The following is a 21,827-nucleotide window of genomic DNA, read 5'->3' on the forward strand; positions in this document are numbered from 1 at the left end:
AAGTTTTCAGTACTAGTTATTTGTACAGTCACAGGCTCAGTTTTAGCTTATTAAATACTGCATACATATGGAATGTAATACAGCTTGCCATGCCTAGGAACATAGTGCCATAATTATGACCTCCAGGGCTACCATCATGATGTGAGGGTATACATGGCAGTAGAAAACCCTACAACTTATCTTTCCTTTCCCAAGCCAAGTTCCATTTTGATTTCTGTGCATTATCCTACACAGAATTATTGTCTTCTCTTTCTCTACAATGTGTGGTATTCCTTCATATGCAGTCATCTCCCTCTCTTCTACCCAATGAAGTTGAAAAGTATTTCCTGTTACTCATGAAAGCCCCTCCCCAGGATTAAGGAAACAGACTTCTCAAGCATGAGTCTCTATACCAACACTACTTAATGCTCATTATAAAAGGGCATATCAGATGGGCCAATTGTTTCAATATTTCAGTATTTCAATACTGTTTAAATGAGTATAACCGCCATGATTTTCACCATATGAATAACACATCTTTTACACTACCATTTTAGAAGTAGCTGTTAGGCAAGATCAGCACACTATAAAGCTCCTCCCCACTCAGTAGCCCTGGAGGTCAATCTGATGCACATACTGAAATGACTTGGACTTGGGGATTTTGATAAACCACCTATTCACTGTGTTGATTTTCAGAGGAGTAACTATACATAAACGCTATGTTCCAAGTTATGTGCAAGAGATCTGTTTACCAGATTTATTCTTGTTTGCAAACACACACAAAGAATTTTCTGTCTTCTATTCAAGCAGAAGAGTTACAATGGTGCTTTTGCTACTAACTATGGTATGCATTTTGGGATTATACATCATTCCAATTCATATGACTGGTTGAAGTCAGGAATGTTCTTCAGTGCTGCCACTCAGATATCGGCTTCGGATATGATTTCTCAGTTGCTCTATGAGCTCAGGATTCTGCTGCTGTATCTGCTGTGCAAACTGCTGCCCCCTGTGTTGAACAGTTTTAAGTGAACTAAGCAAGTGAAAGCAGCATTTGTAAGAAAACAGGATATCCCAATACAGCTGAAAGGTGCATGACATTAAAATTAAGATTAAAGATATCTTGATTTACAGTCTTAAGGTATTTGCAGTATTATGAATTTATCTGGTTAAAGTGTCTCCAAACAGGATCATTGTCATAAATTTATTTTCTTTCTTTAGTAGTATTACTTCTACTTGATAACATAGAGGAGTAAAGTATCACCTTACAAAATATATTACCTTTTATGGTAAAATAACACATCTGCTCCAGTGATTTATTCCCTTCTTTTTGAAAAGATCCACTCTGTAACTACTCTTAAGAGTTGGAATGCAACCTTACATTAATGGTTCCAGAAATACAGTATGCAGCTGCTGACTTGTACTTGTGAACAAGATGTCATTAATTGAAAGCAACCATACTGTCAAGTTTTTGTATCTTGCATGACTGAAGTAATAACAGATCTATCTATACAGTTGTAGCTTAAGAGTTAAATTAATAGCAAAGACTAATTCCATGTATAAGAGAAGCGTAACACTTGTTTACTAATTAAAAAAAAAAAAATACTATTTTACAAAAAGCCTAGCTTGTCCTCCTCTCTGTTACTTCTACATTTTGTGTAAGTAGCAAACTATCAAGACTCCTTCAAACTACAGTGCAGGTTGAAGGAAAGTCACATTTTTATAGATGTCTGTATAGTACACAGTTTTTATGAAAATAGCCCTAAATTTTTGCAGTGAGACATTTCTGTCTGTGATGTAAATCATAAATTACTTTTGCCCTGAAGAGTTGAAACTTAAAATATAGATTGGAGTTGGCTAGAATGCTGAAATAAAGTAAAATTGTATGCCCTATTAGAGATCTTGGGATATAAGCAAATGGCATGGTTTTTTGCAGACTCTTCCATGTGGATATCATCATTACAGTATAAAAGCCTTGGGTCCTGGGTTTTGTAAAGGTATTCTTCATTATTGTGAGTTCCCTGAAACATTCCTCATCTAAATGGAGAGAAGCCAGAGCAGAAATTGGTTTGACTTGTGCTAAGTAAATCCGTGGCTTTCCCAAATAGTATCTGAGATATCAGGTAGTAAATTTATCCACACAATTTGATAGTTCATGTAGGAATATTTAAAAGATTTAAAGGAATGTTTTTAGTAAGTGGCATTAGAAAATAACAATGTATGAGAACCAGAAAGTGAAACTGAGCACAGCTTAGCTGTTCAGTCATTCCGGTTGAACAGCTGAACACAGCAGTTCAGTCATTCCAGTTGATGGAAATGTATGGAGCAAACAAATACAGTCCTGGAAAATAAGTCTTCGAGTTTTTGGTTTTAATAACAAACAGTGGGAATAGACCACAGTATAATTCCCTTGACACTGCACCCTTTTAAATAGATGTTGCACAGTTATCCTACTACAAATGTGACAGTTAAAACCATGCAGTTCTTACTTACGCGTGGATCAGGCTGGATAAATCCGAAAGGCCACCAACTCCAGCAGCAGGGCCACCAATGGCATTTGACATCATCCCTGACATCCTGGAACAGTTAGCACAGTGTTTGTATTGGGGTGTGCAGGGACCTTTACTGTAAGCAATAAGCCCCACTTTTTTGAATTGCTGAGAGGAACTAAGTTGCAAGGAGAAGCTACACTTTACAATAAGCAAAATAAAATTACATTTTCAGTAACACATCTCCATTTCAAAATTACAGCTGTAAGTACTATACATCTTTTATTAATTCAAACGTCTTAAGACATTTGTTTTAATGGTACCCCATTTTAATACTTACAGTTGTTGAATTTGAGGATTTTGCATTAAGCTTGCTGCCTAGAATAGACAACATACAGCTGAAATTGTAAAATATTTACTCCTTGGCTATCACTGAGAAAATCATGCAGAAAAAACCCACATGCCATGTTTTGTTACAAACTTAAGTTTACATGCAGAGCAAAAAGAATCACTACAGCAATGTATTTCATGGAAATGAAGCTGATACAATTTATTATGTGTTAAAGAAAAAATAGTGGTTATAGATTCAGACATGAAAAATATGACAAGCCATTTAACATAAAAAACCCAGCACCAGAAAACTAAACAAACAAATGAAACACTGAAGAATTGCAAGGACAAATGTTTTCTACTGGACTTTTTGGACAAAAGTCTGTATTTTGTTGCTTCTCAGCCTGGATAAATTAATTTTGCAAATATTATTAGTACCAGGCATTAACAGTTAAGATTATGGCCACAAATATTTCGGATCAAACTGGAGTGTGGACTTACTTTGTAGCATGGTTTTGTGGTAACATATATCTTCTCTGGTAACTGCATATCTTCTTATTTTGTAGTAAGCATGAGGCTATTTAAATTTCTCATTCATTAGATACCTCTAAAATTATATTGCTTTTACCATAGTTTAAGGATGTCTATGGACTGATACTATATAAAAAAACATGTGATTTTTCAATGTTAGTAATGTAATTCCTACAGAAATCAGTGCCTGTATGAATGCACCACCAATAGACAAAATACAGGATGTGCTTCTTAACTGTCTTATTAAAGATATTACAAAAATCAGATATATCCAGTATTCATTTTATTGATCAATATATCAACATATATAGCTAACTCAAAAGTAAATCAACTTTTTTCTCTAGTTAATTGTTAGATATAAAATGTCACATGCAAGTCAGTTCTGTGCTCAATATAGGGTTAGTTTCTTCCATCAGTAATAAGCCTTATCTAGTTTAGGGGCCAAAAACTGAGGCTACAATCAATTTTCTCAAGGTTAGAGAGTGAGGCAATTTTTTCACTTTAACAAAAAACCAAATAACTGCACCTTGGGAAAACAACTCATTTATTCCTGAATAAATGCTCATTGTACTATCTAGTTCACCAGGCATCTTCTGGAAACAATGTAAAAGATCCTTTCCTCAAAGCCAGCTCCATACATTATTGATTCTAAACAGACAGAGGTTGTCTTAAGTACATCATGTGGCTAGTGAAGTCGGACATAGAGATGCAGTGCTATTTAATCATGAATGCCATCAGAGAACTTGCTCCCTCTTTTCTTGCCTACTGTCTCTATTATTTGGACCATGTTACCAAACCAGATGTATGGATCTCTTTTGAATGCAGCGCACTTCACACAAAAGCACTGGTTAAAATGTGCTGTTCCATTGAAGCTACCAGAGGGCTTGTAAAGTTTTAACTGCTTTCTTAAAGGAAGTAAGTTTGGGGTTTGTTTTGTGTGGTGGTCTTTTTTTTTTTTTTTGTTTATTTTTCTCCAAGTTCCATTCTACAAAGTTAATTAATTCTGTTTAGCTAAGAAAGCCATGTGGAAAAGAAAAGAGATATACTGAGGGAGAAGTACACAATTTGTTATGGTACTGAACATAAGAAGAATGCAGTATATACTATTTATATTCATTTTTTAACTCTTAAGGTTATTAGGGATAACTTGAAAGAGTAAGAACAGAAAGGTCTCTTGGATAGTTCTCCCAAAGAAGAGTTACTTTAGTCCTTGTATCATTGTTAAGTGTTCTGTGGAGAATTGAAGAAATTTTCATCATGCTGTTGACAAGAGCTTTCTGTTATATCATACATAAAAACAGCATAGCTAACCTATGTGTGCTGTTTTCTATCAGTAACAGAGAATCAGCTGGAAATAACACAGGTGTTATTGGAGATACTTGCTTCACTTCTTGTTTAGAGTGGAAAATGATATAGAAAAGTTTAAATTCAGTGTAATAAAACCATTGCTATAATAATACTCATTAAAATTGCTTATGTTATTGAACAAGAGTTGTTCTTAAAGGTTCAGTTTTTAAAATGGGATAATGCAAACCTTGAGATATACTCACCATACTAATGAAGGCAGGATTGTTTATCAAGCTTGCCATGTCAAAACTCAGTCCAGTTCCAGTCTACAAACAAATTGCAATTGAAGCTAAGTTTCCTACAAAATTCCAGTTTAAACTATTGTAAATAAATAGATACAGAGCAAACTTACAGGACTGGACACGTCTCTTAGTTTCTGTTCTGCTATTTTCAAATTTGACTTGTAAGAGTCATTCTCTGGATCAAGATCCAGGGCTTTTTGATAACTGGTAACTGCTTCTTCATATTTATTCACTGAGGTCAGAGCCAACCTAATGTGAAATAAAGGAATCCTGATTAGAACAAAAATGATCATCAAAAGCTAATGATATATTTTCTGTTCTAAGTAAAATAGTATCTCATAACTGATCTTTAGCTCGATCATTTAATTAAAACAGGTACTACTGCTTAGTGTAAGCACTTGCTTTTGTACAGAAGGAGATCCCTCAAGAACACATCTTGCATTGTCTGTTTCATATATATGCAAGTTTCATTAAAAACTCCTTGGTATCAAGTGACTTAGTCACTTTAAGAGCACAAGCTGGATCCAGCATCTGTGCCTTTTTGCATAAGCTCTAATTGTTTTTTCGAGTTCTTTGGACCTAAGAGATTATTTAGAAACTTACATGCGTAGGTAGGGCAAAGATAATCTTAATATAAGTTATGCAATGTTAAGAAACTGGACCTACAAATACACTGTTTATTTTTATATGTATTAAAAAACATATACTTTGAATATAATAATTACTATATTAAATATTTTATTATAGAAGATGTTTGATGAGTATATTGTTGTGTTTATACATTTATATAAAATTATTTTTATTAGTAACATTTTCATTATTTTAAAATATTGGACCTACAAGTTTCAGCATTTTTGTCTCAGGATCAAGGTAAGTGTTCTCCTTTTGGATCTTGTACTTCAACAACTTGACAGATGTTATATAGCATAGTAGTAATATCTGTAAAATGCTCTAAGAAACCCTTGTATCAGGGAAGCCTACTTAATGATTTGAAAAAGACTCTGCTCCAGAAGCTCATGAGAGCACAGGACAGACCTACTACTTTTAAGCAGTATTTTACTTCAAATTTGATTAGCTACGGTGTTCAAAATATCATCTTTCTTTGAACTATTTCAGAAGTCCATCTGGTTGCAGTTTCAGTTCTATCTGCTAGAGTATTTTCAATTTATACTGACAAAAAAACTAATGTGATCTTTTCCACATTTTGTAGAAGATTTGTGTAACCCACATTCAGCTATTTAGTACTTCAGTTCACCTTCTGATGCTGAGCTACACAGCCTGGGTTGATAAGCTTGTGCTTATGCCCACTAACAGACCTTGGTCTTTTGTCTCATGCAAACAAGTTCAGCATTTTAGATACATCCATGATTGTCATTGCTCTCAGTATAAAACTCCTGGAATTTCCAATATTGCTCCTGGAGGAATCCACACAATATCAGTGTTTTCTCTCTTAACTCATTTACCCCCATAAAAAACAGTCTCCCTTTTGGCCCATTAAGTTGCCAAAATATTTTCTGCCCAGACAAGAAATGCAGCCCATTATTTCTGTGATGCAATAGTGCTTTTCACAGAAAAAGTATTTTACAGACAAAGTTTCTTGGAGCACAGTACAAGTCAGAACAGCAGACAATTTGTTTCCTCACACCTCCTATCCAGACAAGTGGTCTTTCAGGATCATGCTGGAAATACCACCTTTCACTGACATTCCCATTTTAAAATGGCCCCCATCTCTGCATATTTGTGGCATTTCTGCATCTTTCTGTGACATACAAAGAATTTCTGTCAGATTCTGAGAAAAACTATTAAGTCTCCATAATGCAGTTAGAGAGCACATCTTTTTCTTAATGACTTTTTGTTTAGAAGGTGTTTTCTACACTGGGGGCATGGGGGTAAGATTTACACTTATTACTAAACAAGCACGGTTTCCTCATTCAGCCTATACCAAATGTTTACTCATCTGCTGGGTTAAGCAATGGCTTGTAGCTCAAAATGTGTCCTCTATTAAAACAACCAGACAATAAAATAAAGAGAAGCTTGATTGTCTGAGAATAGTCCCATTCTCAGTGTGTATCAAAGGAACATTGGTCTTACACCCAAAACTCTAAAATAATCTCCAGTTAAATCAGCCTGTAGCATCTCTCCACATCAGTGAAATCAAGGGAGCTTGGATTGTCCTATATGAAGACACAATCTAAGGAGAGTTAGATGAAACAAAACCAATTCAACCTAAAATTTTGAAATAGATTCATCATTTCAAAAGCTCCTTAGTCTATGTTGGTATTAGTAAAATGAACTGTATTATGGAAAGTCTTTAAGTGATAGCATTACACCACATTTTATCTTAAAATAAATGTTCCCTGCATGGTTTTGTCCCAAGCCAACAAGAATTATCATAGACAATTTCAGGGCATGGTTCAGAATTTAATACAGACCAATGCAGTTTAGCAATAGGTTGTTTGGATGTGGCTACTCCATGCTCCAAGGTAAATTTTAATAACATGGACATAAGCCATTTTGTGCCAACTGACTCAACAAACAATCACAAGCATTTTTTAATTTACTGGTATAAATATAACCTCAAAAGACATATGCAGCATTAAGTCCACTACTACAGTGTGCTTGATTATTGAAAATGCAAAGCTGTACATCATGGAAGAATGGGTCTTCACTCAAACCAACAGCCTGTTAGAGCATTCCTGACATTGCTTTCAGGTAACACATAAAACCACCCTCGAGAAGCTATACAGTTAATCTCTCAGACATTGCTGAGAAAACCTGCCAAAGAGACATAGCTTATTCTTGCTAAAATATCTGCTTCCAAAGACCTATTGAACAGAAAAACTAAGGCTTTATTCCTGCTAGTGTGAAGCCCCAATGCTGTTCTCTAAGAGCATCATTAACAGATTCAGTGTTCCAACAGCAGAATTTTGATTACTTTTAACTAGTTAGGAGGTAGAAAAAACCCGTCATTACTTCCTAAGCTAAATCCAGCAAGTTGATGAATTGAAAGAAAAAAAAAACTGCAAACTGCTGAAATCTGATGAAAATGCTGGTATCAACCACATATAAAAAGAGCTGACAGTCTGATAAGGTAATCTTCAGAAAATTGCTATACTTAGACAACAACAATGTTCTGTAAGTGAATAAAACAACCTGGCTCCATATATTTCAGAAAATCTATGGTAATGTACCATAGATTTCAGTGTTTACTCAAATTTCTATTAGCTTACCCCATTCTTCCATATGCTTTGCTATACTTTGGATCTATTGCTATGGCACTCTCACAGTCCTTTATTGCTTCCCTGAAGTTGTTGAGCTTACTTTGAGCAGCAGCCCTGAGAAAAAGATGGTAAGAAAATAAAGCTTTGTCAAAAAAACCCCAACCAACCAAAAAAATGCACAAAAAACCAAACCCAAACCAAAACAACCAAACCCCAACACATTTGTGACTTAAATATTTAATCTTACTGACTTTTCATTCACTATTTAGGCTATGCTTAACTTTCTTTAATTATGTAAGACAAGCAAATGTTATGAGTTAAGTATGTGCCTAAGTGTATTGCTGGACTACAGTTTTGGAGAACATGCACTCACCTCTGAGGACACAAAGGACAAATAATTCTAAGGAACTGTCTAAGATCTAGCATATGACTATACATAGAATAAATCATAAAACCTATTACAAGAAGTGAAACTGTCAAGTAGTAGTTTATATAAAATCACTGTTTAAGGAGAAATATTTTATGTAATTGGTGCTTACCAGAAGAAGTATCGTTTTACAGCCATTCAAAGGAATGCTGTGATTTTTCCCTGCTCAGGATTTTAGAACTCATCTCAAGCTTGTAGGTCAATCACAATAACATTTCTCAATAACCTCTGCATTACTAAATTACAGTTGCATCTCTATACTGGAGAAATACTGAATGTTGCAGATATTAATACAATAAGATTAAAGACTTGACCAAATTAAAAAGGACACATTAAATGAAATGAATGTGACACAATTAAAATGAAACACATTAACAATCAAAACTTCACCAGTTTGAAAGGTTTCAAGCCACTCTTATTTATTTTTCCTTGGTTTTCAAAATTAGAAGAAATTACAGTATTTTCATTGCATAAAGCATATCTATTTTATTAAGAATCCTTTGTCCTGTGATTAGCTCCAAATTGCATGAGTTTTTCTGACTTTGATTAAAATGTCTTCTTAATGGGACTACTTAACTGTTTTGGGCTATTAAGCAGTTGTCCAACTCCACAGATGCCAGTGAAACTTTATAAATAAAAGCTGGGGGCAACGCTTGTTCTCACATGTATTTGAACAGAAAACATTTTTCCATGTTCACAAGAAGCTCTACATGGCCATTTAAAATTTTGAGGTCATATCAGCCCACTCTTTTTTGCACTGCTGTGGATAAAAAGCAATCCCACTGAAAGCCATGTGTCCCCATGGCTCCTAAACAAGCTTAAGATAAGAATAAGGTATATACTTAATGAAATACTCTATCATGCATAAAACTCCAAACAACTCCTGTTTTCTTTTAAATAATTACATACAATACTGTACTGACTGACACTGAGATTTATTTTGGTTCTCACAAATGTGGTATGTGATGATGCAACACAAAAATTATTTCTGCTCTTGCTAATTAAAACTTTGACATTTAAGCCTGTACTGAAGAAACTTCCAGTGATTTTAGGAAGCTTTTGAATCTGGTCTGATATTTCCATTTTATATGTAAAGCAACTCGTGATCAGTTTTCACAAGGAATATAGATATTTTACACTTTTCAACTGCCATCCTAAATATGTAAAACGTTAGCAACCTGCATAATTTCCTTTCTCTTTAAACTTGCCTTTTAAACGCTGAATCTTTCATTTGTATTTATCATAAACTAAATGCTGGAACAATAGATGCAGAGCTTCAAAAATAACATAATCCAGTGGGTACAGTGACACAAGGTTAGATTGACAGCACTTAATATATCCTATATCCTTAAATTATTAGTGGAGGCACTGTAGAGGTGGGCTCGTTCCAATAGGGCCTAAAGTTGGGACTGCCTTTGCTCTTTGGCTGCTCTTCCAAGCAGTGTTCCGCAAGAGCAGACAGCTGTGACTAGGTTAACATGCCCTTCCAAGCTCACCTGCTGCCAAATCACTATGTCTTCTTCATTCATGATGGTAAAGAAGAGATTAGATAAGAAAACTGTAACAGCAGCATTGTTATTTTTCAACAGGTCACACATGAAAATACTGACAATTTACAAAATGCTTGAAATCTCCAAAATGCTATTCCTGCATTTATGATTTTTTTTTGCCAGAGGTATCTAGTACTCGAGGAGATAGAGAGAGCAGCTGAGTCACTAGAACACCAGAGAAAAAGGCTTTTACTACTCTCAGCAGGCTAGAAATCACAGTCTATGTTATGATTTAATATAGACAACTTGTCACACACAATACCTTAAGAGTTGTAAGTAATTTTAAAGCCCATTTTAACTGATACTGATATGCTGAACAAGCTCACTTTTACTCTAATTTTACAAATCTAACAACAGATTTCTAAATAGTGGGGTTTCTAGCCTTTCACCTACTTCACAATTTATTTTTAAAATAATGTTAACAAAGTCCAAGAATGAAAGGTGTGTATCATTTTGGGTTTACCTGTTGCAGTAATAGACTGCATTGTTTGGATCCAGTTCTATAGCCCTAGTGTAACAATCCACTGCAGCACCATAATTTTCTTCCTTCATATGATTATTACCTGAAATGAATTATAAAAAGTTCTTAAGTAATTAGATGAGAGAGTATGTAGTTAGATAAGACAGCTCTTTATGAAAGAAACAGAGAAGCTACCTTTTATCATCTATAGAAATGAGTTATGACTGCACTTTTTTGAGATACATTATTTTAAACAGAAAAATCATGGAATAATGCAAATAAAAATACCTACTATGTCTGTGAAGTTTATTATGTGCATTGCAGTACAACACAGAAACCTTCCTCTTTTCATCTTGGTATTTCAGACTTTCCAGCTAGTTTCTGCTGTTAAGGAAAGATCACTTCATTGAGAAGTGTCATTGTAATTGCAGTTCCACTCTAGTAAACTATCTTTGCAAGCCCAATATACTATGTTAATTTTTTAATCTCATTTTCTTATATGTCCCCACGACTTGCTAGTAACTATCTAAATAACACCAAAAAATCAAACAAAACAAACTAAGCACATAAGCCCCATTTTCATGATACTAAATAATTAACTCATTAAGATAATGAAAAGTATGTATAGTGTAGGCAATCTAAAAGGGTTCAGAAGTAAAATTTCTCACCAAGGAAGCTTAGAACTTCTGCTTTGTAACAAAATTTCACATTTTATATATTTTAAGTCCAGTGGGAAAAAAACCCAGAAACATTTATGGACAGAAAATTCTGGACTAAGGTTTTTCAAAGCAAAGGCACCTTACACATTCTTTTGTCCCCAGCACAAGGTAATCCTGGTTGTTTCTCTCTCTCCTGATGATACAGTAGTAAAAAACCCTAGTTCAGTGCCCAAACTCGTCTGTGATCCTGCTACAATCAATTTTTGGCCAGCTAGATCCTACAGAAGCCTTGATTTCTGAGAAATGTCAAGAAATGGTCAGGAAAATTATAGACTGACCTCTTGTATTTCAGCAAAGTATTTAAACCTTCTCCTAAAATAAACAAGTCAAGGGATAGGTCAATAAGTTACTACTGATGTAGGAAACTGCGTAAGCAAGGGCTAGAAAAGTTCGGTCAGTGCAACAGTTTATCTCTGAGAGAAAGCAAGACTGTGGAGCAAGTCCTCAGTGCTTGCACTGACTGAAAAAAACTGTACTTGCATTTATTTGTGAACACAAAGAGCTTAGGGAACAAAACCAGATTTAAGTAACAAAGTATCATCAAAGTAGTACAAAATCACATCCTCTAATACTGCTATACTAGACTGTAATTATAGTAAGCAGTCCCTTCCAGTGAGAACTCAAACAAACTGTACTTGCATATATACCTTCAAAATACACACAGAATGTAACAATATCTTTCTTGTTTCTAGAGGCCCACTGTTTATGCAGCTTTCCTTTGTTCTAAGGTAAAGATCTGTACACTAAATTATGTTGTCAGAAAAAAAAGCCTTGAAAGCTAGCTGCACTCAGCAAGGTTGCAGCAGTTAGTGTTCCTTTAAAACAAAAATGCCATCAATTTCTACCAACGTTAGAATTTCTGATACTGGTCTGAACATGACCCAGGGGACAAGGCTAAGTTGGAGATAGTATCAGTGCATACCCTTCTTGTTATCTCTCTCTCCAGCTGTAACCTTGCTAAAGGAAAACAGAAAAATAGCTAGATCTACTAATTCTGCTGAGATAAGAAAAACCAACTGTATTATTCTAATGTCACACAAAATTCTTAAGACAAATAAATTACACAAATTGTAATTTATTACACTCCTGAATGTGTGTCCTCTATACTGTAAATACTACCTATTGTTATAATTATGCTGTGGTAATAAAGCACAGATCTTCTTACAATCAGGCCACCATTACATTATCCAAACCTGCACATAATCTGTGCTGTTACACAGCTTACACTAAGCTGAAGTGTCAAATTATATACAAGGTTAAGTGACCAAATTCAAGTATTGAGTAGTCTGAAGTGTATATTACTTCCTGGTTACCAAGAAAGAAAATTCAGTTCCCTGATTTTGTTTTGCCATTCATTAGTGAAAATCTACAAAGATTAGGGCTGGTTTGAAACCAGAGGAGGAGCAGGCTGCTGGCCACAAAGGTGTGGGAAGTTATTCCACTGGTAAAGGGCAAACAGATAGAAATGAGGAAATCACAGTTATAGAATTATGATATTATAGAAGAAAAACATCAAATAGACTTCCCCAAGTTATCTAATTTATTTCCTAACTCAGGCTAGAAAATACTTGTAACTGAAAAGCATGATAGTGGTGATAGATAATGTGTGTGAACATGTGGGGGATCAAAACAACAGAGAAAGCAGGACACTAAGATTTAATTTTATTATGTGAAATTACCAGAGGCATTTCAAGCAGTTCAAAACTACTACTAATGCCCCTGACAGATGACACTCTAAGTGGTCCTTTGTTACCAAGTTTAGACCCTTCCAGTTTATTTTCAGTAGAGCTGTGGAATTACTTTGGTAAAACCATGAGAAGACTAACACATAGCACACACTAATTTCATTTCCTCAGTCTATTTCACAGACCCTTGTGGACTGTGAAAGACCAAAGTCACAGATTTAAAAGAGCTACAACACCCACACCTGCTAAGTGCTGACTATTCCTACAGTTCAATATTGAGACCTAGAGGTATTCTTCACTTTCCATGAGTTGGTAGTAACAGCAAAACAAAAAGACAGCATGCACAGCAGGTAGGTTACAGATGACTTAACACATTTTCACTTGTGACCTTACCACGTTTGAGCTCTCATCTTCAGAATTAAAGAGCTAATGAGCAACTCCAACAATTAGGAAAACTTATTTCAGAGCCAGTAGAAGACTGCATTTATGATTATAAATGATCAGTTTTAAGGTAAGAGAGACATGGAATTCATTTTGAAAAACAGTAGCACTTCTTCCACATTATGGAAACTTTGAGAGGATTATATCTGCCTTGCAATTAGAAGTTTACTTATTTTTCCTATAAAACTCAACTATCTGAAAATCTAACAGGTCATAAACAATGTGATTCATAAAACATCAGTCCATAATAATTCATAACAGCTATCGGTGCTACATGCTTTTTTTAATTTCCCTCCCCTTCTTTTTGAGGGGAAATAATATGGGTCCCTTCTTAGATGGCATTAGTGACTTCTATGGTACAGCTGCTCTTTCTCAGAGAACAGCAATAACAGCTGCCAAAGGGAAAATAAACAACTGGCTTGTCTGCAATTTTTATAAAGCACACAAATAATTTCACATATGTGAAATATTAACCCTAGTAGGTTCACAAGAATTTTTCCATTGGCATCTGGTGGGTCAGTTTTTTACCAATGGCTGACATCACATACCCATTTCAGTAAGAGTAGAAACTTGTATAACAATTCCATGCACAAACAGCCAAACAATAGCTGTTCATTCTTTAAAGCTTCTGCTACTTAGGAGTGTTTCCAACTTTACATGTTATCCCATAGATTTTAAGCAACCTCCAGAGCCAGGAAGAGAATAAACATTATTTTCTTTGCTCCCAGATGGAACAAATCACCTAGCCCTCTTATGACATAGTAGTCACTGGAGAATCTATAAGCTGAAGTTTTTTTGTGGGGTGTGTGATACACAGCTGCTATACTGTCAGTACCCACAATAATGCAAAAATATAGTAAGAACATAAGGCATTTTATTTCTGGTTTTATTACAAACCTTCATCCTTCAGCTGGTCAGCCTTTACAACGCCTTCTGGTAAAGAACGTGAGAGAGGCAGCATGTCATTCTGTATGGGATAAAAAAACAAGATTTTTTTTTCCTTTAATATATAAGCCCTGATTTTATCAAAAACTTTCAGAAAGAAGGGAGAAACATCAGCAAACTACAAATGGCCTCAGGCACATATCTCTGGGAATTGCAAAACGCTTAACTGAAGAATAAAAAACTTAAAGTGAGAATGAGGCATCCACTCTTTAGTAATTTTCTATATGGAATTTTCCTTGTCTAGCTGAAATTCCTCCCACTGCCCCCAAAGATTCACATTATGCTAGCTTTTATGGAAATGTGGGGTTTTTTTCATATTTTCCTTAAGTTTTCACATCATTTTGACCTATACAGCACTTTAATATTGTTGTATTCATATACAATATGAAACTTTAGCACATACTGGCAGAGTAACTCTAGAATCTAAATTAAATTCTTACCTTTTGAATAGAATTTGTGAACATTTCTATCAAATGCTGTGAGGATGCAAGATGAGTATCTTCCAGGGTAATCTTAAACACAGTCTCCAGACACTGAATTGCAACTTACAGGAAAAAAAAAATAATAACATAGGTCACCAGTTTCTCAATACAAGCATAATTTCACTAATTTATTTATAAAGCTCTGACTCACTTTCTTATTCAACTTGTAAAGGCAGCTCCTTGGAACATAAAAAAAATAAAGGAAGGCTACCTGATCCCCCAGGACGAGCTTGCTGAAAAAGATCTAAGATATTCACAAATAGTTCAGCCATTATATTTAAACCAATTTAAAATTTAATTATATATTTAAAGTTTTTTTTTTAATATAAAAATATACTGATTTAAGAAAACTACCACAACTCATAATAAGACTAAGAATCTCCATGTGTCACACACTCCACCTCAAAGCACACAGCTGGCATATATTTGAGTGCCATAACAGCTGGAAGAAAATGGCTCATGTTTACTGTACAGAATAAAGGCAATATATTTTTTTTGAAAAAATATATTTAATTGAAGATACTTTATTAATCAAATTCTGCATTAATCACAAAACTTTGTCCTATAAAAAATATATCTATAATATCCTTTCACATGTTCTGTATGTAAGGATTAACCTGCAATAATGCAAATACACTTACAGTAAACCTAAAAATGTAGAGTCCTATCCCTAGCTGAAGTTTTAAATATGCTCATATTTTTAGATAAAAGAAGATCAGTGGCAGTGTGTATACATACATATATATATATGTACACACACAGAGTTAAACTATTGCAAATGATACAATTATTTCCCTTATAATCTTAAGAACCTAGTACAATGTTTTTATTAACATGTATCATCGAAATGTTTTAGACTGAAATCTGAGGAGCAAAGAAGGGTCTTTGTAAAGCCTAGCTGGAACAGAAAAATGGCTGCTTTAACACAGATTATGGACAACCAGGAGTATCTGAATTCAAATTAAGTATCAGTAAAGGCAGATTCTTAGTATTTAAACTTACCCTCAATCCAATGTTAATATAATAAATATAATTTGAATTATTATTTGCATTACAATGAAACTGAACACTGATCCATAATTAGAAAAGTAAAATTACCAAACGTTAACAACTATAAGGCCAGTTTTTATCATCTATGTCACAGCTGGCAGGAAGGGGTTGGGGGGAGGGGGAAGAGATTTGTAAAACGGGTTATAAAACCTGGAAGATGTAATTTTTTTTAGAAAATTATACCATAGAAATTTCTTACAAACAGTATGGCATGACACAAAGTTAAAGTTGATAGCATGTAACAGTTGAATACACTACTAAATATGCATTATACAAGTTGCTCCTATAATCTGTAAATCAACTGATCAGGTCTTAAATCACCCAATAACACATATAATTATTCCTTGCATGACTTAATAAGAAGCCACTTGCAATAGTTTACTTACTAATTTTCACTGCCAGTTTATTTTTACTGTATTTTTATTTACATTTGGAAAAGGCCTTACTGAAAGCCTTATCTTTCTTAAGGCATCAAATCTATGACACCAAATCTCTATGATATAGAAGAGCTTCACAAAATACAGCAGTGCACATTATGTGAAAACAAAACTATTCTGACTATAGTATTATTACTACTCAGTGTTTTCATAAAAAAATTAGTTGGTGCTGTGAATTCCCATATTTCTCCTTTAAGTGGAAAATTGAATTTAAAATCCTTCTATCTATCACATATAGCATATGTGATATATATAGATAAAATTTGGGCCTCTTATAGGATGACTTAATAAGGTTAGAATAACCACTGGCTAAATGCAAGCCAACAACAGAAACCCACATAGAAAGAAACATTGCTAAACAGAAACATTTTCAAATCAGAAAATATAATAAGTTGTGACAAGGTCAGTAACTACCCCGTTTTAACACTACACAAAAACAGAACTCCAGTAAAGTCAAATGAGTGGAAACTTGGATTTTGCCTGAAGAGTTTCTCAGGAGGTCAGACTGCCAGCACCTTGCTATCCCATTTATCCAAGTGAGGCACTGTCAAATGTGCAAGCTCAATATTATCAGGGAAAGACTTGATGCACCATGTGAGCTATTCACCTAAGATTTTTCCTAGGTCTGCTATCAAAGGCCAAAGTTATCTGTTCTCCCAGCTAGCTCTACTATCATCCACCTAGGTGGTGGCTGAAGCTTGAAGTGACCACTTTGCAAACCACTTCCCAGCTGAACAGCTGGGGCTCACACAAAGACCCATTATCTGACAATGCCAGCAATGGGCTATGCTAGAACCCAGTGCCACAAAGCTCCAGGACTTCTGCTGCCCAAACACAAGTCTGCATCACCAAGCAACAAAAAGGCATCACAGCCAACACGCAGGCTGAATAATGAGCATTAATTGGGCTGCTGAGGCCCCCTTAGTACTTGCTGTCATCTTGCTTCATCTTACACATAATCTTACCCGTGTCAAGTATTACATCCACTGCCTTCTTGTTTTGGAAACACTGCTTTACAGAAAATAGTTGTGGTATATCAATCATAGAAGTAAGAAGAAAATCACAGCCTTGGGTATGTTGTAAAGAGTTTTTGTTTTAATCCCAAAGAAATAGGTGCTACAGAAAAGAAGAAAGAAAGAGAGAGCGACAGAGAGAAAAAATCCCCACCCTGTAAACAGGAAAGAGAAATAACTGCAATTTAAACACAGTCTAAAATAATACTTGAAGAAGGGAAGTTTTTAGTTCATACAAAAGAGTTGAGCACTAAGAACCGGAGATCTGTATCACTGCTCTAGATGCTGGGGGAATATATTTCTCTGGTCTACCTTCCAATTACTCTGCTTTCTCAAAATAAGGCATTTTTATTCATCAAGCAAGTACAAAATTCCTAAAGGAAATTCACACTCTTGTTGACATTTCTATATCATTCAAATATGCAGTATGCAGGTTATCATTGAGTATGAACACATCCTAGACTTGTATTTTATAAAGGCTCAATTTTTTTTTGTGATGTTTTATCTCTTTTTTATTGTTTTATGGAAAATGGGAACTGTTTGAATTACTTCTTGGAACAGTCACTTAATCATACAGTGTTTTGTCTTTTCACATACACCAAGTAGGTACATAAGGTACCAACCAAAACTATCAGTCAATTCTTTTCATCCCTTATGTCTCCACCTAACATTAAATACTTCAGTGAGTAAGACTTGGCTTTTATTGCTACTGTACATGCACTAAAGATATCTTGCACAACTAAAATGAGTCTATTTATGAGGCAGAATGCCTGCCTCTTATCCTCTAACACATAGCATATGGTACCATGCTTGTGGCAGAGCACAAATCTAAAAATAGGATTTCAGATCTATATTAAAATGGTAAATTTTGCATTGGCTTTTAAACACAACTGAGGTTTTTATAATATCTTTTATTTAGAAAACTGAATCTTAAAATTGATTATTTCGTAAACACATTGGCTAAGGCTGCTCTAAGACATGTTATCAGGTAAATTTTCAACCATAACCCAATGTTTACCAGTTTCATTATAAAAGCAAAAGTAAATCTCTTCATCTCTATTATATATGACTTCCCAAAACATTGTTTTCTTTCATCAGATGAACATCATCATAATCTGACACAGGTTAAATTTGTTGATGGTTGCTGCTTTTCAAATGTACAAAATGCCCACATTCTAATGTAAAACCAAATCATTTGGCTTTTATTCCTGTGAGACTATCCTTTGAATATAATGACACAAAGCTTTCTTTCTTGTTTACTTTGGTGAACAACTACACTGGACAAGCAATAAATAATAGAAGGAAGCACACTCCAAGTGTATCTTTTAATTTATGCCTCTGAGAAGCAGGACTTGCTTTGCATCTCAGCAAAGTCTCTCCATGCCTAAGAGTTCACAGAACTCAGTGATCAACTGCACTGCAGGTCCTAGACTTCTCCCTCAAAATTCCTCCTCTGGCTGACGTACACAACCGAAGACTGCTTGAAATACTAGAGAGATATTTTTAAAAGATGCTATGAAAAACTTACTGCAGCATTAAGACTTAAGTATTCTCTCAATTCCACATTCTGACACCACCTGACATGAAGTCTCCAGTAATTAGGGAAAAGGAATAAGAGCAGTATGAAAGAGAATATCAAATGCTACAAGGTTCCAAAGACCTAATGAGTATCTGTCAATAGAGAAATACAGAGAGAATATGCCTACAGATAGATGCACTTGGGTGTATAGTAGAAGATACACCATACTGAAAGTATCAACTACCACATACTCTGTGGAGCCAGTACTCAAAAGAAAAGCAAAGCATTTATCTTATTTTCTTAGGATGTCTTTTTCCTCACAAATAACATAGAATCCTTGAAAGTAGGAAACAGTTCTTCTCATAAACCAAAACCAATATAGTAATTGTTTTACTCCCCCTGTAACCAGCAGAGCTACTAACAGAAATGAAATGAAGAAAGAAAGCAAACATAAAAGAGAGAAAGAAGCAGCAGAAATTTGTGGTACATATACACAAGTCATTACCACTGTCTGCATTATAGCACTGTTTAACTTAGAATCTTAGAATTGCAGATTGGGAAAAACCTCTGCACCTGATGTGTTTTAAAGTACCTGTTGCTCAAATTAAGGCACCAAACATTTGTAGCTTTATAATACTTTATAAATGAGAGATGTCTTACAATTAATAATCTCAGAAACATTAGGATCATGATCTTATTTGCATATAATATTTGGTGGCATTTACATCATTCCAGTTACTTTCTGTGATATTATACATAAAAGAGTTTAACATCTGTGCAAGTATTATATACATACACACACACATATATATGTATATATACATATAAATAAAAATACAGGAAAGCACATTTGTTGCTTACCTTCCAAGCTTTCTTGTTCATCTGGACTGAAAGTATCCATCTGACTCTGTTCTCTCAAGAAATGGATGACTGCATAAACCAAGCGCTTGACTGATGACATGTTGAAATTGTTTTCTGTCTTAAAAACAACAGAATCTCTTATTTTAGAAAATTAATCCTAAAGTATTCCAACCTCCTAGTAACCTCAGTAACAAGTACACACAATACATAAAACCTAATCCTTCGCCAGAAAGCCCAATAACACGATGTGTTGAAAAAAGTGGTGAATTTGCATGGATTAGGGAAAGCTGCTACAATCATGTAGTCTAACTATCAGCAGAAAAGCACATATTCCCTCCAGTTCATTCCAGTTCACCAGGGCTAAATTAACTTAACAACTTATTTTTCATTTATAGGTTTCTTTTAATGGTTTGCACTTTATTTACATATACACTTGCAAGTAGGAGCATATGCTGAAGTCAAAATCAATTAAAAAGCCACTATGATAAATATAATGACATAAAGAAAAATACTTCAGTAGAAGTTGTTTTATGATATCACTTGGTGTTACCCTTTGATGAAAGATGTTCTATGGTATGATATGGTGTTATCCTTCAATAGAAGATGTTCTACAGTGTGACATGCACAGTGTTATCCTTCAATGTAAGATGGTCTATGGTGTGACACAGTGATATCCTTTCATAAAAGTTGTTCTCTGGTGTGATATGCTATTATCCTTTAATAAAAGGTGTTCTATGATGTGACAAGGTGTTATCCTTTCATAAAAGGTGTTTTACGCTATTATCCTTTAATAAAAGGTGTTCTATGATGTGGCATGGTATTATCCTTTCATAAAAGGTGTTCAATGGTGTGACAAACTATTATCCTTTCATATAAGGTGTTCTGTGGTGTGACACGGTGTTATCCTTTCATAAAAGGTGTTCTATGGTGTGATACAGTGCTATGAGCAGTTTATTGTCACTTTGGACAAAGAAATGGTACACCCTGACCTCAGTGCATACTTGTGATTAGTGACACTACTGGCTCAGTCTGATTTCCATTCAGCATCATCTGGGAGTTATATAACTTGGAGGACAATTTTAGTCACAACTTTTCAAGTTATTTTTCCTTCAACCATTTTGATTTAAAAGGGCGCAACCTTATACAGTTCTCCAAGCAAAGCAGGTTTAAAATACAGCATTAAATGAATGGCAAGATCAGGACCTGCTCTCGCTACCTTATTTTCTCTCTACAACCGGCCGACTCGTGCGGCCAAACACACACGAGGCAAATCCCATCGTGGAGACGGGGAAAGCCAGGAAGACCACTGGCCGAGGATGCACAGACGCGAGCACTGGGGTCCCCTATCCGCCCTCCACGAGGGACAGCGCGGGTCCCACGGGCCGGGGACACTGGGGTCCCCTACCCACCCCCTACGAGGGACAGCGCGGATCCCTCCGGCTGGGCCGCGCTCTCTCCCCACGCCCACCTCCCGGTCCCTCCCAGGCTCGGGTCCGCTCGCTCGGGCCCCAAGGACAACACTGCACCACCGGCGGCGCGGGCCCCTCCCGACACCGCATGGACCGCGGCCGCACCACCCGGGGCCCGACCCGCTCCGCCGGCCCCGAGCTCCACGGACCGGGGGCTGCGCGGAAGCGGCTCCCAGCCTTCCCACACGCGCGGAGCTCCGCTCGCCGAGGGGACGGGCATCGCCCTTACCGTGCGAGATGCGGCGAGTCCGCGCTGCCTCCAGCTGCGAGACACCAGGGACGCGGGGGCGTGAGGAGGCGGCGGAAGCGGATGCGCGGGACCGCGGCCGAGCGGGGCTGAGCACTGCGCCCGCGGGCGGCGGGAGGGCGGCGAGAGGGCGGTGCGGCAGCGGGCGCGGGAGCAAAGCCGCTTCTTCCTCCCGTACTGCCTCCTCTTCTTCTCTGCAGCCTGTCCTTCCCCCTCCGGTCTTTTCTCCTCCTTCTTTTCTCCTCCTCCTGCTCCGCCGCCACCGCCCCCCGCGCCGCCCCCCATGCTGTCGCTGTGCGCGGGCGCGGCTCGCAGGTAGGCGCGCAGGGCAGGTGATGGTGCCGCGGGAGCGGGACGGGAGCGGTCTCTGGTGTGGGGTGGGGGTG

At 36.3% G+C, this 21,827-nt stretch overlaps 2 protein-coding genes across 2 annotated transcripts in view; one reads left to right on the forward strand and one right to left on the reverse strand.

Moving 5' to 3' along the window:
• Nucleotides 1-244: 244 nt before the first annotated feature.
• SGTB (small glutamine rich tetratricopeptide repeat co-chaperone beta) lies at nucleotides 245-21,754 on the reverse strand. Its single transcript, XM_068176857.1, is given in 12 exon segments — nucleotides 245-985; nucleotides 2,470-2,553; nucleotides 2,806-2,843; nucleotides 4,877-4,939; nucleotides 5,026-5,164; nucleotides 8,146-8,250; nucleotides 10,577-10,676; nucleotides 14,316-14,385; nucleotides 14,804-14,907; nucleotides 19,726-19,839; nucleotides 21,424-21,618; nucleotides 21,621-21,754. Coding segments are annotated over 12 exon segments (1,230 nt in total). The 5' UTR covers nucleotides 21,727-21,754; the 3' UTR covers nucleotides 245-873.
• Nucleotides 21,625-21,827, forward strand: part of NLN (neurolysin) — a 37,366-nt gene continuing 37,163 nt past the window's right edge. Inside the window, exon 1 of the mRNA XM_068176847.1 lies at nucleotides 21,625-21,756. Coding sequence (XP_068032948.1) covers nucleotides 21,725-21,756 — 32 coding nt within the window. The 5' untranslated portion in view covers nucleotides 21,625-21,724. The remainder of the gene's footprint in view (nucleotides 21,757-21,827) is intronic.

Source organism: Anomalospiza imberbis, chromosome Z (genome assembly GCF_031753505.1).
Source record: "Anomalospiza imberbis isolate Cuckoo-Finch-1a 21T00152 chromosome Z, ASM3175350v1, whole genome shotgun sequence".
NCBI lineage: Eukaryota > Metazoa > Chordata > Aves > Passeriformes > Viduidae > Anomalospiza > Anomalospiza imberbis.